Below are 17,518 nucleotides of genomic sequence, written 5' to 3' on the forward strand. Positions count from 1 at the left end.
AGACTGGTAATAATAAAGTAGGATTGGCATTTCATCAACACCAACGTTTAAGCCCAATGTAAGGTAATAATAATAATTGATCCTAAGTACGATGACACCTGTTTGATCAAGCCCAATGTCTTTTAGATTCGGTGTCAACTTGAATTTAACCTGCTCCGAGTGACCTTACCTGACTACCCCAGTTCAAAACTACATCATTTGACCTTCACCTCCATCATCAAGTTTATTACAACTTTTAGTCCCTTCTTTTTGACATGGTTTATCATCTCCCCAAAATGTAAGCTCCTTAAGGAATAGGCTGTATTTTTGTGGTTGTCGTCCACTGCCAGATCCCTGACATCTGGCCTATTACCTAGCTCACAGGAAATACTGGCAAAGTATTTGTGAGTGATAAAAAGCATGCACAAAGAAATGAACCTAAGGAAATATAGTTAAATGAATCCTGTTTATAAAACCTGATTTTAAGCACTGGGAGTGCTGAATTCACATAGATTTTCTAGAGAAGGAATATACATGTGCACACAGATTCCCTATGCCCAACACATATGCATTATTTTTAGAAAATGTGGGTGTTTAAATAAATTTATTGCTTTCCCCCTCCCAGAGAGCAATGGGAAAGTTAGGGTGAAATCAGAGGCAAACAATCCCTATTACTGTTAACACCACCATGCAGCAGAGCCTGGAAGTCACAGAGGCAGCGGGGTTTAGAGCTCTTTCCACGGCTTCACTCGTGGAACAAGGACGCACTGAAGGGAGTTGTTTGCTGTTGCACGGGTGGCAGGTGGCAGGGCCAGACTGCCGCCCTGGTTGGAGACCCTGGTTGCAGGGTTTATAGTTATTTCTTTATTCAATAGCTCAGTGCTGTCTATAGTTGGTGATAGCTATTAAATACACTTTTAATTAAAGGTCTTTATTGTGGGGGGGTTGTCTTTCCAATACTTATATACATCTGCTGTGTACCGCAAGGCTACTGTCATCTCCTTCCGCTCCTCTTCATCACCTCCGTGTTTTTTGAGGACATTGCATAAAACAGAAAATTTACTTGTATGCTATTTTTAAGTTGCTTTTAGATTCTCTTTCAAATGTAAAATTTGGCCCTTCCTCTCTTGAAAGGTGTGCCACTCCAAGAAATGGAAGTTGTGTGGCCTCCCGGTTGCTGCATATCTGTTATGTAGCTCAAATTATTAAAAGTACATAAAACATGCTTTTAAGACAAACACTGAAATGCAATTTTCAGCCTACTGGCTTCATGGAGGAAGTAACATATCAAGAATTTTAAGAATGTAGACTTTCTCTACATTTAACAAAGAGAAACACAATAACTCAACCAACTTAAGGTAAATGGAAAGTCTAGTGAAAAAAATGAGGTTGTGGTTAAGAATAAAATCCTGATAATATTTTGTATTCAGTTATTACCAGTTCATAAATGACTCAAATGCTCTTTTTCTTTAAAGCTATTCGGAGTAAGTAGAAACAGTTACAGAATTTCAGAGGTAGAAAGGCTAGATTACCTAGCGCCCACAGGGGAAACGATCCCACCCCACTGGGACTGTACTGGCTGCTCTGAGTTCCGTGTTGAGAGGTTCCAAGGTTCCAAGGTTCCAAGGTCGAACCTAGGGACCCCGGGGGCATGAAGTTAAGTGGCACAAGGGCCTTACAGCTGCCATTCTCAGTTTGGTTTCCTATTCTCTGCGCCCCTTTTGACTTCAGTGAAGGCACTTACCCCGGGTCCCACAATTAGGCTGAAGCAGAGCCAGGGCTAGAATCCCCCGCACCCGGAGTATCAGTTCAGCGCTCTTCCTACCACATAGTCAGGGCTCCCTTGATTCACCTGTTCTCTCCAGTGTTGGAAAACAAAATGTGAAGGGTGATAACTCAGCACTGGCAGACAATCAGTGATGTATTGAGGCTGATGAGAAACGGGCCAGTTTTTGCGTGGACAGGTCAGTGAGATATAAGAGTTTGCAAAGGGCTCTTGAAGTGCATGCCTCGCTGTGTTATCAGTGGGTCCAGCAGTTCGACACGGTTCAAGAGTAAATACAGCTACGCCTTTTTTAACAATGGTCTTTTATAGTTGCAAATACCTACTTTTGGTTTATTTGTTTTCGCTGCTGAACAGTAATCAAATACAAGGGTGAGCAAAAGGAGGTTTACAATTGTGAGTTTGTCCTTCAATAATCAATAACTATGATAGCTCTAAACTATGGCCCAAAGAAGAAGTAAATTTGTGAAAATTTAGTGTTTTACAAATCCTTGAAATCTGGAGATCAGGAGCTGTGGGGACAATGGGAAAATGTTTCCACAAAACACTAAAAATTAGAAATAGTGACTAAAATAAAGGAACTATATGTACTTAATATATGAATACTTTTTCTTTCTAATAACATTACTTTAAAAATGGAATAGTCATCATTTTCAGATGGTACAAAGGAATGGACTAGATAATCTAGACAATTATCATTTTAAGATGATACATATTGCATATTTTGGTGAGACAAATGGACTAGCTTAGCTTCCCAAAGATGGTAATTATGTGTAATTATGGGCGTGAGAAGTATGTCTTTGAGCACATTTGAATTATTTGATATATTTGCTATATAATGCAACATTAAAATAACAATGAGAAAGAAGTCAATGTGCTAACGAAATCCAAGTACTATTTATGGGTTAAATGCTGAGATTCTAGGTAGATCAGAAACCTAGAGAACGTGTTTTTAGGACGTAGAGTTATAATGGTGACAGAAACAAAAAGGAATCAGTAATAAATGCATTGAAGCTTCAGAAAACATTCTCCCCACCTTGTTGCTGTAAATACCTTTTTAATGTTAATTCAGGAAATAAAAAATAAAACAATCTTTCGTGTATCCAATTCAAGGTTTCTCATTTTTAAGAGACAATGCAATTGGAGTGCTCTGGAATTCCCATGTCACTTAAAACCGAATAAAAAACTTAGTTACTTCGGTAGACCTCACTGGAGGTGAAATAGTTTATATAGCCTCCCAAACATAGAGATTGCTAAAGCAGACACTTTCATAGATTTCAAGGGAAGAGTGTAAGCCAGCTGGGGCCCTGGCAAGTGTTGGATGAGGCGCTGATGAGTGCAGCCTCTTTCTAGAGGACTTCATAAATGTCTGTGCACGCACCAGAGGGCTGTGGAGGCTCCCCTTGGGGAGCAGAAAAGGTCAGGACACTTAAATGCACAGGCAGAAATCACAGCGGTTTGGGAGAGGCAGAGAAGACCAAAAGAGGGTGGTGTGAAGAAGAAAAGGTACTCTAGGAACCTCGGAGTTGAAAGGCTTGAAAGCACCTGTGGAACTCAGCACTCCAGAGGCCTGAGCATGCTATTAACCCTTCCCTCACCAACAGCATTTAAGTCCAACAGCTGGAACTTAATGGAAAAGTGTTCATTTGGTTGCTTGAAATGTTCCTCATTTATTAGGTACATTCTGGCAATGGGAAAAAATAGCTTGCACTTTCAATAACAGCACAACTAGAATAAGTAAAATAATTACCATAACCATCTCTCCTCAGGAATATTAATGGATCATGAAGGCACATACCTCAGTTCTGTGTCATAAGCATCAACAAATATGGTATTTTTTTGAGCCCCTGTATCAGAGGTTTCCAAACTTGTGCATATGTGGGAAGCTTGTTAAATGGACAGATTCCTGGGCTCTATTTTTAAAACTTCAGATTCAGAAGTCCTGGGTAGGCCTCAGGAATTTGCTTTACCAACAAATGCTCCTGCTGAATCTCACGTAGGTAATCGGGGGATCACACTTTGAGAAACGCTGCCCCAGAGTAAATTCTTTTCCATGTTAGTGTAAGTCACAGCAAATTGTATTTTCCACAGGCTTCCTAATGTTAGTTCTGAGAAGCAGGTAGACTACCAGAGATTCAGCCAGAGGTAAATGAACAAAGCGGGACAGTGAGGACACCTAGCTTTCAAACACATTCACGTATACCTTACAATGGAATCTAAATGATCTACCCAGAGAAGCTTCTAGTCTATCCGTACCCCATGCATGATCAGAGTTCCCTTTAGGTTCATCCTTGGTTAGGAAGCCCATGACAATATTTTCCAGTTTTTTACCTCTTTAGGTGATAGTATCGAAATGTAATCATCATATATCGTTCTGGCCTTTTCTTCAATTACTTTTTTGTTCTGCTCTTTCTTTAAGTCTTCACAGGCAAGCCAGAAAAGTAGGTTCTCTTCGCTGTATTCTGTTCGGAGAAACTCTCTGAAAAGGTTTCTTCCTGCTGGGGCCTTCATCATCTTGTCGAAATTCTGAGACCAGGACAAGACTTCATCTGAAGTGGGGTTTTGCCTGCAGAGAAAGAATAGGCCCATTCATTATCCAAGGCGACCTTGAATGTTAGCCCAGGTAGGCAGAGGAGCAGGTAGACTTTCTATTCAATTGCTGCCATCTAGTGGTCATTGCCCCTCAGTACGGGCTGATCTGGCAAAAAATCTGCCAGGACTAGGTTAGTGATTTCTGCGCCTTGACAAAAATCAGTGTTAGGTACACGCTGCATGTCAGGGAGCCAAGTGTTCAAATAGCAAGGGACAAACACACTCTGCACATGGTCATCATAAATTCCTACCCAAGACTGGAAATGTTCAAACCTTGATATGCTGCAAGGTCATAGAAGCAGTCTATACACTTACTGTTTGAAGGGCAAACTGGATTTTTTTGTTTGCATCTGATGCATATTTTCATTTTCAAACTATAAGATACAGTTTCTCCCTTCATCTCTGGTAGATTTTTTTCCTACTTATTACTGGATCTAAAAGAACACTCTACTGTGTGCACTTGTCACATATTTTTCTAACCTTTAATAATGATTCCATTAAATACAGGGTGCGACAAAAGGAGGTTTACAGTTGTTTGTATGAAAAACAATACAATAATTAATATATAATAGCAAAAGAATAAATTCTGTGTTTTGCACACTCACAGCTTTTGCCCACCCTGTACTGTAAATGAATTGTTACTCATGAATGGAGTTATCACAGTTACAAAGTTCAGGGCCTTTGCAATAACAGGTAGGTCCTTTGCGATAGCTACATTCAGGTTTTCAGTGACTACTTTCCTGCAGAAACCACCAGTTATTGCTCCCTTTGCTTGTACCTCAAAGAAGTGGGAAAAATGGATTGAGGATGCTATGGTTAAATTGATCTTGCTTTCCCATTCAACAGCCTATTTAGCAATTTTCTAAACTAAAATAGATGTGGCCAAAGAAGGTATTCATGTGTACACACCTTTTTGAGCAAGTATTTTAAATAGATTTTTACTATTCCAAAATGTAAATGTCCTCATTCATTTAAAAATTTCGAAAGAAAAACATTACGATACATTATCAACACTAAAACCTTCTCATCAGCAGAAAAAGAAAGCACCTATAATTACACCAATAATCCACTTGTGTTTTGATTTTATCTATAGATCCCGTTCTTCATTTCAACTTTTCCATTTGGAGAAAATACTTGGCTAGAGTCTGTTCCGACGGAAATGGGACGGAGTGCCAGCTGGGTGCCCTTTCTGAGTTAGGCAACTCCGTATCTTTTTTGTGCGTATTTTAGATTCTCCCCATAGGAAGAGAATGACTGAGAGAAATGTTCTCAGAAAAAGGAAGGAAAGGTTTAGCCCATTTTGAGGGCACTAATTCGTGCAACACTCATTATTTTTTGAAAGGGAACGATAAAGTCAGGCGATATTTTAGCTGATGGCTTAACGGAGCTAATAGAACTGATGAGAAGCAACTGTATCACAAACGATCTCCCAGCTTGTGTGTGCGTGCATTTCCCAAGCCCGCTTTCGGCAGTAGCAGGGAGACGCACAAGCTGACAGCTCAGCACTGAGTAGATGCAAACCGTGTATGAATACAAGATCAATCACAGCATGAGTCACTCACCCTTCTTCCTCCAGGACCTGGATACTCTCCATTTTTGTGGTGTGTGGGGGTCTTTCTGCAGTTTCCGCTCTTTCTTCGTTTCTCACAGTGAGGCTGTAATGTAGCACAGCATTTTATTTTGTTTATGGAAAATCAATTGTTGAAAGAAAAGAAAAAAAACTTCAGGAAACTATTTCTCAGAAGAATTTTATTTCCAACTATGTGAGAAGGTTCAGTGTACAAACGAGCGATGGCCATTTTTAAAAGATGGGTAAGCCCATGTCAACTGAAGGAGAGAGAATCATTACTGAATAAAATTATAAATAAATCAGAACTCAAAAATGGATATTGTTACACATTCTGACTTCATACTTACATAATTTAAATTACTTAAAGTCCCTGAAATACCTATATGATCATATGCTTTAATATTTGAGTATATTATTATGCTACTCTTTGGAATAATTTCATTTTGGCTTTTGATTAGTTCTATTCATAGTTTGTTTCCCATTTACTTTCCTCCACTGCTAGCCAAAAAGGTACAATGTGTCAGAATCTAAAACAACATTTGCATAATTCACATCATTCTCCTTTGCAGACCAGTTTTTCTGTCACCGATACCATCATTCCTCCACACACTTAAGGCTGAACCAGTGGATTCGCAGTTGACTTTGTCTTCGCCCTCCCATCCCGTGCAGTCAATCTCCAATGCCCAGGGGCTCTAGAAAGCAGAGCATTGGGTGGGAAGAGTCTCTGTGTCTCTGGGACCTAAACTCAGAAACTCTACATGATCACAGGATCTAGGATACTCCCGTTGGCTTCAGTACCGCAGGAGCAGTGCCTTAGGGTGGGACGCCCACAGTTCTAGGTGTAGACGAGAGGTAATGAGGGAGGTAACAGGCAGACACAAGAAGCCATTGGGTAGGATGACTTGGAAAAGTCAAGCTACTGAATTAGCAAACTGATCCCCCTGTGTAGGAGCTGAGGGGCCTCATGGGAGCCTGTCAGAGAGCAAAAGTAGTTCAGCTAACATCTTTTTCATCTGTTCATTCATTCATTCATTTTTTCAATATGGGGAAATGGAAACCATTATTTTCTAATGTCTATATGTGCCAGGCACTGTCTTTTTACCTTTAACTTTATTGTCCCCATTTTATAGATAAGCAGTGTATCACAAGGCTGCGTGTTAGGTCAGCCCCAAATCACACAAAATATGTGGCATGGTTGGAATTTAAACCCAGTTCTGACAAATGACCCTGTTATTTGTGTCGAGTGTCTATTATGAAGCATGCTACGTGGCACTTGCCGATGCAATAAACTACTCACTATGCAAATGAAGAAAAGGGTCATTAAATGTGGCTGTGGTGGCAAGGAGTTTAGTGGGCGAAAGCTTCCAACACGTATCAATAGTCATTCTTAATCTAGAAAGTTTGGCAAGGGAAGCTGAGACACTGGCTTACAAATTCATTCTCTTACTCTCAGGTGCAAGGGTGAGGACAGAGAGGCTGGAGTGAAGGGAAGAAGTTCAGGGAAGCGGCCTGTCCACAACCGAGAGTGAGGCTAGTTAGGAACCTTTAGTTGAGATAGTAGACTACCTGGAGGAAAGTGGATTCAGTAGGAGTTAGATAGGCTGCCTTAGTCAGGAAAAAAGACACATCGATGAAGAAAAATTAATAGTGAAGTAAAGGAAGTTCTCTTCTAACAGTTTCTGGGGACAGTGGCAGGCTTCTTGGTGTAGAACCGTGGAAAGGAAAGAGTAAACCTTCACAACAGTGGTGTGGCCCTAAGAATTCTGGGGAGCAGAAATACAGCCTGTTGCTGCTGGAAACCCAGCAAACTGACTGCTCAGCAAGGAGGCAGCGCATGCAGGGGTGGAGCCCGCAGGTCAGGGCAGCGGGGCAGCCCTGGGGAACACAGTGAAGGGGATTCAGAGAGAGCAGCACCGTCGTCTGTGTCCCGCGTGTGGGTGCCCTGGCTGTGTTTGCAGACTGAGCTGGCCTAGGAAAGCTCAGTCCTCCGTGTTGCTGCGCTCTTAGGTCAGCTGTGTGGTTAGAAGAGAGTCACTAACTTCTCAATGTGTGACTACAGCACTTTTCTGGAATTTGATGATGTATTTCCAATAATTAGGTGAAAGTGGGTGGGAGGAGGTTGACAATATTCTGTGAAGTTTCCTGGGAGAAATTAATGATGCCGGATGTATAAAATATGCAAATTTTGATAAATTCTAGAAAGAACATATTTAAATAGGAAATTAATACTCTTTCTGCCAAGTTTCACTGAGCTTATTATATGTGTGTGTACATACATGGGAAAGTACTGTAAAAAGACTAGAAAAAGAGCTTGCATTTGCTGATTAAATAATAAATTTGAAAATTTACTTCTGTTACATTTCCATACAAATGCAATGTGATACAATCATGCAAGTAATTCTCCATTTTATGCAACATCTTTGAAAAACAAATTCGCCATTGTGTGTTGGCTGTAGAGCAACAAATCTGGAACCTACCTGCACGACTGACAAGTTTCTGAACGTGAGTTCTGGCTCTTCTATCCGTTTCCACGATATTTACAAACATCCCAAATGCCACCATATTAGAGGGATCGTTATGAAATATTGGGTTGTGCTTATATCTCCTTTCTACAGATGGTAAAATGCAGACACATGTGTCCTAACGCGACTTCAAACAGCTGTTCGATAAGTGCTTAGCTGTCCCCTGTTTGCCCCGCTTCCTGATTTGATATTGGACACAAAATTGTCTCATAGAAAGAAACTGACCTTTAGCAATCAGCAAGTGTCCTGCTAATTAACTGTCTTGCAGTGCTGCTCTCAAAAAAATGCTTGCAAAGTTTTAATGATCAAGAACCACTGATATTGACACTTGAAGATGAAAAGAAATGGAAAAAATGATAGGAGAGTGAGTACTAGACTGTTTGTCATTTATGTCTTCGGAATGACTAATGTCTGTCCCACTTTCACTTGTTCCTGCTTTCAGTAGTAGTGTCAACTTTTTAAGATAATAAATTGCAAGAAATATTTGCTTTAGATCGACATATACATATTGTATGTGCTTCAGAAAAGCTCTGAAAGGAAAACAGGAAGTGTAACAGTAGTGAGGGCTCATATGGAGACATGTACTTTTTCCTTTTACAGTGTTTGTAACATTTTCCACGAACATTTGTACTTTTTAAACAACTAAAGCCATAAGTAGAACAGAATGCATATACCATGCTCGCTGTGAAAGTCGATCAAAGCTTAAATAGTTATAGAAGAAAATGCCAATCCAACCTAGGCTAAATAGGGGAAAATAAACACTTAAAATCGCATTAGACAGTTTTGAGGATGGTGACTTTATGGAGATAAATGCATTTGGTATATTTAAAAAAATAAGGAGATGATGCCTTATCTGTGCATGGACGGCCGTTTTGCTTGTTCCCAGGGGAGTCTGGTAGTGGGGTGAGGGAAGGCATTACTCGCTGCCCAATACAGAGTTTACCGACTGATCTGTCCCCATGGATACGCGTGGGGCCTATTTCGGAAGACAGCCCACTTTTGTAAGAAAAACAATTGGTTCTTAGGGAGAACCTTTGAAATGGGTGCAGATAAGATGAAAACTCTGCCACAGCCACGGTGACTCTGGCATAGGGGCTGATCACAAAACTACGTATTGATACAAAAACTCAACTGAGGAGTCAATTGGATGCTTCAATTTAATACAGTATGACATCAAGTGTCCAGAAAAAACCACTGTCATCGGTAAGGCAGATACTATTCAATATCTTAATATTCTCACGTTGTGATACCAGTTATTCCTTTTTATTTAACAGCTTCTACCTCAAATTTCCCAGGGTAAAAATGGAATCAACATGCTCATGTTCTGAAAAAGAATTGACAGCTGATTCTTTAAATGTTCCATTTTCCTCACTCAAAAAAAATCATGGTAAAATAACACAACAGCTTTATTTAGTAGTCAACCATAGCTTATAAATGTGTCGGAGACACCTGGCTTATGCGACATTGCCTGGGTTGGAAATTCAAGGTCAGTAAGTCAGCAGCTCCGACCCCAAGGAGCGCTGACAGGTAGAGAAGCACCGCGTAGCACTGCAGTGAGAGCTAAAATAGAGGTATGCAGGTGGTGTTTTGCAGGCACATGTGCGGTATCCACAATTTTGCAGGAGAGAATTGAGACAAGCTTCAGAGAGCAGGTAATGAGTAACTCGATTGAACAATAAGCAGGTGTTTGCCTAACGGACACGTGGACAAAGGGAATTCCAAGCAGAGGGGAAAAAATGCATGGAGGCTGGGAGCTGTAAAAGAGGCACCATACACATCATGTGGGGCAAAGCGGGGAGATCAGATGTGTCGGGGTGGGAGCAATGAATTAGGAACGGTGGTGAGGTGTGGTTAAGTAATGGGCCAAGAAAATGAGAAGGGGACCCCAAATCTAGAACATACCTCCTGTAAAATGATTTTGGCTTCCCACACTCTATTTATTTTCCTCCTTGATAATGGGTATAATGGTGGTGACCTAGTACACAAGGTTATAAAGCAAAGACTCCAAACCCAGGACAAAAAGGCAAATTACTACCCACGCTTCACAAAATTTGAGGGCCGACTGGCTACATATTAAAATGGCAATTCCAATTTTACCAAAGAGTTTTTATGTCCAGTGGAGGAAATAAAGACTAACACCTTGCCATTATTATAAACCACTTCCTCATACATTACCTACCACTTCTTTCTCACACGTGTCCTAAAAGGTGAGCAGGGATTTGTTACAAATCCTTCCCATTTTATTTACCAGGGAACTGTCACCGAGGTTGACTTACACAGTGCCCACAACTAGCACGTGTCACAGCTAGTTAGCGTCGGCATTCATTGATTGCTCTTACATGTTTGGAAACGGTAAGCCCATCACAATCCAGTGTGTGAGGTGCAGATGCCCCTCCGTCGGCACTATCCCACAGCCGCCAGTCTACAGGAGTTACTACTGCCCGGGGGGCCGAGTGTGCAACAGGTACCGGAGAGGAGAATTTCTCAAGTCCCTGGAGTTGAGACCACGGGGCAGGAGTGGTTACAGGTTTTGACAGCAAAGCCTGGCAGAGGAAGAGGTGATGCCCTTTGTGACTGCAGACCAGGAGGTGCCGCTACAAAGAGCCACCCTGGGAAGGACAGCCTGCTCCCATCCGCAGAGAGAGAGCTTTGGGACAGGGGAGTGTGGGAAGGGGAAGAGCACAGATGCATCACTTAAAGACTACACACTACAGAAAAGAAGGAACCAGAAGGCGTGGCAGCAAACACGCACCGTCCATAATTTCAGACAGAGCAAAACACAGGTACGGTCAAACTTGTGACTCGAACCTCTTCTCTTTCATGTATACATTTTGGGAAAAGTTGGGTTTGAATGGAGAATGTTGGGGTGAGAATGGTGGTTGGAAATCTGTCTGAAAATGTATTACAACTCTTGTTTAAAAAAGAAGCACTGCCCCCATAAATACTCCACTACTTTTTATAATATGTATCATGTGTCTTAAAACAAGTATTTCTTTTGGCTTAAGCTTTTATTTCGTAAACTTGAACCTCTCAAAATTAAATAACTCGCTATTAAAAATCTGTCCACTAGATGGCTACGTTGCCTTTATAAATATAATAAAACCCGAAAAAATTCTGGGAGTAGCTCCTCAGTTAGGGATGGGTGACAGGCAACCCGTGGAGGCTCGCACATGGTTCTCTCCCTCTTTTCCCCTCTCTCCCCCTCTCTACAAAGTAAATAAGTGAAATCTTTTTAAAAAATCTCTTCGTACATGTTTGGAGTTTTGATAATTTTATTTTTAAGGCATTTGAAAACGGTCAATTAATCGAACTCAAAGGCGATGAATTTAATCTTGAGAGGTGTGCATAATTACACCCACTTCCCTTCTTGGTATTTACAAAATGTTCTGGACACTCCCGGGCCCCAAGTCATTTGATTTAAAATACTTCCATATTTTGTTTTTTAAAGGCAGGCATAATCCTATTCACGTTGTAGTTATTCTTTCCCATAACAAACTGTTTTGAACTCTGATGTCTGTTGCTGGGTACTATGGAACTTAGGTCATACATTCTAAGAGCAAATTAATTAGAAGAAGTTTTTAACTACGAACAGAAAATATTTTTTTAACTTAAAATGTTTTAAAAGATCCATTTCAATTCCAGTTTGGGTTGTATGCATTTCTTTTTTACTTTTTATCGAATTAATTGGGGTGATATTGGGCTGATAACATTATGCACATCTTCTGTATATTGCGTTGTGCTCACCACCGCAAGCCAAGTCTCCTTCCGTCACCATTTACCCTCCTTTACCATCTCCTACCTCCCCCACCCCCTGTGCTCTGGGCATCACCTTACTGTTGTCGGGGTCTCTGAGGTTTTTCCCCCCTTAATCCCTTTACCTTTTTTTCACCCAGCCTGCAACTCCCTCCCCTCTGATAGCTGTCAGCCTGTTTCTTATCTACGAGTCTGTTGCTACTTTGTTTATCAGTTTATTTTTGTGCATTAGAGTGAGATCACATGGCACTTGTCTCGCTCCGACTGGCTTACTTCACTTAGCATAATGCTCTCTGGGTTATATGGAAATGTTGATCTCGTTTTTGATGCAAAGAAACTGAAGACAAATCTCTTCATGTCATATTCTCTCTTTGCCACCAATTTCCCTTTGTACATGCCTCTGTTTGAAAAGATGGGCTTCAAAATTTCCTTTTTCTATTAACATTAAGTTATTTCATTTTTACTTTAAACCCCAGGCCATGTATTGTTAGGTTCTTCGACACGTAATTTGATTTAGAATGCCAAATGCATTTAAGTTATTACACGGTTAAAATCTGGATCCACAATGTTTAGTTAAATAACTAAAGCTTCTTACTTGGCATAAATAGGTTTCCCCCCTTAAAATTCAGAGAATTGCAGGACTGAATATTTAGATGCGCTTTATATCACACACATCATCAGAATCTTCTACTTCAGTTCTCAGGTTGATTGAAATTCTATTTTAAGCTCTTCCTTCAACTCACTGTAATTTTCCCTGTAAGTCATAATTAAGTTAGTGGATGCTTTTGTGGGAAAGCAAATATCTGGGATGTGAAAAGGCCAAATGACTTCTATTTCGTTAGTGGATACTATTATTAAAATGGCGTGGGATCATCCAAGTCTCTGAATGCATCAGTTCGGCTGGTTTTAGTTCACGTGTGTCCCTATCCTTAGAACCAGAACGAACAGCCAGACCTGCGGCAGTTGGTACTCAGAACATCTGCCAGATGCCAGAGTCGCGTATCCACCCAGCCATTCATTCCTCCTGTGGCACCTTCCAGTTCCTATGTGTGTGAATGTGTGGGGGCTTGAAGGCAAAGATCCTGGGGAACTTAACCCCAGTACGTCATGAACTTACAGCACTCTGGGAACCCTGTGGCTGTGTGGTTTGTGCTCCACACCCGGGCTGGTTAACCTGAGAGCTGGGGAGAAAGGGCCAGGAGCATAGAATGCAGACACAGCTTCTGTTACATGAACTGACAACACGTAAATAGAGTATGCTAAGCATACACTGGTCAAATTCTACCAAGTCTGGTAATTTCCTTTCAATCTCAGACTTATAAGGGGGTCAGAAATAATACCGATCAATAAAGGATTATTCAGGGGCCCCTACAATGTACTGAACCCTAAACTAACTGATTGATAGGCGTTACGAATCACAGTGTACAGGTGAAGAAACCGAGGCTCAAACTCAAAGGGATGAAGGTTGCAAAGTTACATATTATGAAACTGGAATGCGTCCAGGTCTAATCCTGGCGCCGTGCTTCTCCGCCCCCCCCATGCTGCCTCTCGAAAATAGGCTTTACATGAGGAAATGTGTTATCAGGATTTGTGTGTAATCTTTAAGCATGGAAAGCCTACATCTATTTAGAATGGATCACAACTATTATTTCACAATGTCACGGAATTGGTTGATTTAAATGGTTCGTACTTTCATATAATCTATACTGCTTTACACAGAAAGTAGCGATAGCAGAAACTTGCTGTCTATTTAAGAACCTACATTCCTGGATATGAGATATACTTGAATATATAGTATGTCGATAGCTTAAACAAAGATACGAATTGTACAGCACCAGAAATTACAATATTTATAAACCAATTAAGCAGAATTATTAAAAATCAGTTCCATATTCAATAGAAGTGGACTTTATCATCTTATCTGACAAGAAGCAGGTAGTTCTTGAGTGATGTCCTGGAATAGAAGGTTTATTTTAATAGGTCCACCACGCTTACACCAGGAAAGGAAGTATGCTAGGCCTAAAACAAATGATGAAGGTTTTGATGACAGGGATGAAAATAAAGTACCAGGGCTTACTGCAATCAGATAGTACAATTGTGACATTTTATAGATAGGGTAGGGGTAGCAAAATGCCATAACCTCATTTTTTATATCATTCTTGATTTGGAGAGGCAGAGGGGAAATTCTTAAATACTGTCCAGATAGCTAATAAATTTGGCCTGGATTTGGAAGGGCTGAATTTAATATTGTTTTAGAAATGGAATCATTTGCTTTGATCAGGTGAAGAAGGGAACACCAACTTCCCTCAAATTGAACCTTCACCCCCAAAAGGTCAGGTTGTCTCCGAACCTTTGAAGAGGGGAATGCTCATTTTCTCTGTCGGCAGTTTTCTCTCCAAGTTCTTCCTCCTGGTCCACGTGAAGGAGAAGCTTGACCCTCACACAGTTCACAGGCAACCTCCCAGGTGGTCAGATGACAAGAGGTTTTACACTTCTCGTGCACTCGACCTGCTGGTGTAACTTCTCGTGCACTCGACCTCCCTGGTGTCTTTGCGATTCTGGTTGTTCCCGTCTTGGTGAAACTGCACCCTGATGTGCCTGTGCTACCTCTGGGACTATCTCTTCTCTGCAGTCCGTGTTTGCAGCACTTCCCCTTGTCTCTCTCTGAATATTGCTATTTCCTGAAGCTTCAGTCCAGCCCTCCACTGTGGACCATCCCCCTCTCCTCCTCTAGACGGCACACCGACGGCTCCCTCATTGTTATAGATCATCGAAATGTGTTCGGAGAGTTTCAAACTCATCTCCACAACTCACTCTTGGGTATCCCCGACAGAGCAAGGCTAGCTCATCATCTTATGCTAAACAACCTCCTAGTCTAATGTTTCCCCATTCGTTGGAATTGCCATCAACCGGGCCACTCGAGCAGCAACGTGGGGTTATCCTTCTGTTTCTCATCTATTGCAAATTCTTGGCGGTATACCCTACATTTTCCTTGAATCTGTAATCTCTCCATTCCTCTTATTGCCGTGTATTTATATGAATGGGCATAATATGTTCATCTATTGTTTTGCTTTCTTCACATCTATCTTTCTATTGCTGACCTAAACACTGCAATATGACTCGGAAAAATAGGTGTTTACAGTAAACATGGTCAAGAAGAGTACCAGTGGTCTGCCTTCCATGGAAAATGGTCAAGGAGTTCTAATTCCGGCAGGTTTCCAATAACTAGCACCCTGCTCCCATGCAACACAGACTTGGCCGAGGCAACTTGATACTAACCTTTTCTCGAGGATGGCTTGGGGAGTGGTACCCAATGCTCATATCGACATCCCATTGCTTCCTGAGAATTTGTTCCCTATGTTAAGTCAGGGAGACTCTGGGGAAAGCTAATGAAATACAACAGAACGAGGCAGAAGTAAATTGTAATGAGTGAATTGATAAACGCATTACATATCAAAGGCCTGTAGTCCTAATGTCTATGTTTTGGTTTTGTGTATATGGTCTGGGAAACCGGGGATCATAGTGGTCGATGGCTTTGACTGTGCGAGTTATAAAAAACCAGTAAGGAAATTTATCTGTGCAATGGCGTAATGAAACTTCAAAATAACTTTGGCTGTGTAAGTTATAGGAGCTTTGGAGGAAACTTGTCTATGCCATGTGGGACAGAAGGTAGAATTCTTTGCGTGTAGGACGATCTGATTACAAGTCCTTTGGAAGTCCCCTGCAGCTACGTTATGTTCCCACGTGAGACGAACCAGGCCTCTGAGGAAGGGAGGTGTAGGAAGAGACTGTTCACTGTGCCTCGGATGAAATGATGCATCTCGCCTGTTGAGCAGATTTATTTCCAGAGGGCGGTTTCTTTACCATGGAGCAGACGTGGGTTTGTTTTTCCTTTCAAAAAATATCCCTTGGCTTTTAAAGCATGCATCTGAGTGTTTCCATTGGCAGAGAGCTAAAACGTGACAGCGTCAGAGGATAAAATAGGACATTATTTTTGCAGTTTTGAATTATAGAGGCTGCGGTGATTGTTAAAAATGGAGAGAGGGAGCAACTGAAAGCATGTTTACGAAGTGCTTAACATTTACCCAGTCAGAGCTCTCCATGGTCTGGGAACTCTGGCAACCAGTGTGTTCAAAAGGGAGACGATTGTAGCTTTCACAGGGATGATTTACTAAATCCAGCCTGTGACCAATTTCTCCTGAGAAGAATGAAGGGTCTATGAGTTGAGCCAAATATTGTAGGCAAGATACTCTGGTGTATGAGATTGTCAATTCGATCTGAAAAGTTGTACTTGACGTACGTAATTCTTGACGAGTTTATAAAACAAGAAGCCTTGGAAATGATGGGTATCAAATTTGGACATGAAACGTTTGGAAGTGTCATCTTGAAGCGGACCAAACAAGGGACTGGATAATAAGGGAACTGTGACTTTGCCCCACTTCCATCAGGGACAGCATAGCAACAGGAGGTGGGAGGCTTCAGTCTCCTTCTCTGTGAGACCAGACACAGCCTTTTCCAAACAGTTTTTTAGTGGGGGCATTATTTCCCTTCCAGACAACAGCTTACAGCTACGTCTAATATGTAAAGTAGCTGCAGACAGAACAATTCCCTTGGAAACTGCAGGAGGGGAGCCAGGGGCCGTGGTCAGCTAAACTTGGGCCCCTGCACTCCCCCAGAGCCTTCCCCTGAGCCCCAGAGAGCAGCATGAGAAGTCAGTGGGAACATTTTGGAGAGAGGGTAGCTGAAGTCTCTTGAATTCTAATTTTGTATGACTAAACATGGAAATCGGTCCTGCTTGATAGGACATCAGCAGGAGCAATGAGGAATGAAAACAGGCATGGAGAAGCCCCTACAGACTTTATTGGGGAAAAAAAAATCTCCTGCGTTATTTGAAAACAAAATTGCCTGTGTTATTTGAGGTGAAAAAAGGGCATGATGTTTATTTGAAAAAAATAGTGTGGGTTATTTTAATATAACCTCTGATGGAAATTAGCTTTCAGCTCAAAATGAATTTTGAAAGCTCCACCTTTCATCTCGTTTTTAAGGCATGCCTTTCTGTGAGCACACGGCAGTGTCTAATTTGCAAGGCACGCTCACGCATGTCGCCTCGCGCCCGACTGTCTGAACGACCTCACCGACTCACACTGCCCTGGTGAGGGCAGTTTTGTGAGAAGCCCAGCCCACGCATCCTTCAGAGGTTTATTTTTCATGACGAAAGGGGAAGGGGTTTAGCTACCTGAAGAGTGAGGTCATTTTGTTTGCATCCTGATAAAAGAGGAACATGAGGTTTGGACAGTGGTGACCGTGAACCTCAGGAAC

The 17,518-nt window shown here is 41.5% G+C and overlaps 1 protein-coding gene across 1 annotated transcript in view; it reads right to left on the minus strand.

Moving 5' to 3' along the window:
- The window catches only part of RGS17 (regulator of G protein signaling 17), an 87,851-nt gene that overhangs the window by 10,775 nt on the left and 59,558 nt on the right, over nucleotides 1-17,518 (minus strand). Inside the window, exons 3-4 of the mRNA XM_053914336.2 lie at nucleotides 5,917-6,009; nucleotides 4,094-4,328 (exon numbers count right to left, since the gene is read on the minus strand). Coding sequence (XP_053770311.1) covers nucleotides 4,094-4,328; nucleotides 5,917-6,009 — 328 coding nt within the window. The remainder of the gene's footprint in view (nucleotides 1-4,093; nucleotides 4,329-5,916; nucleotides 6,010-17,518) is intronic.

Source organism: Desmodus rotundus, chromosome 11 (genome assembly GCF_022682495.2).
Source record: "Desmodus rotundus isolate HL8 chromosome 11, HLdesRot8A.1, whole genome shotgun sequence".
In the NCBI taxonomy this organism is placed as follows: domain Eukaryota; kingdom Metazoa; phylum Chordata; class Mammalia; order Chiroptera; family Phyllostomidae; genus Desmodus; species Desmodus rotundus.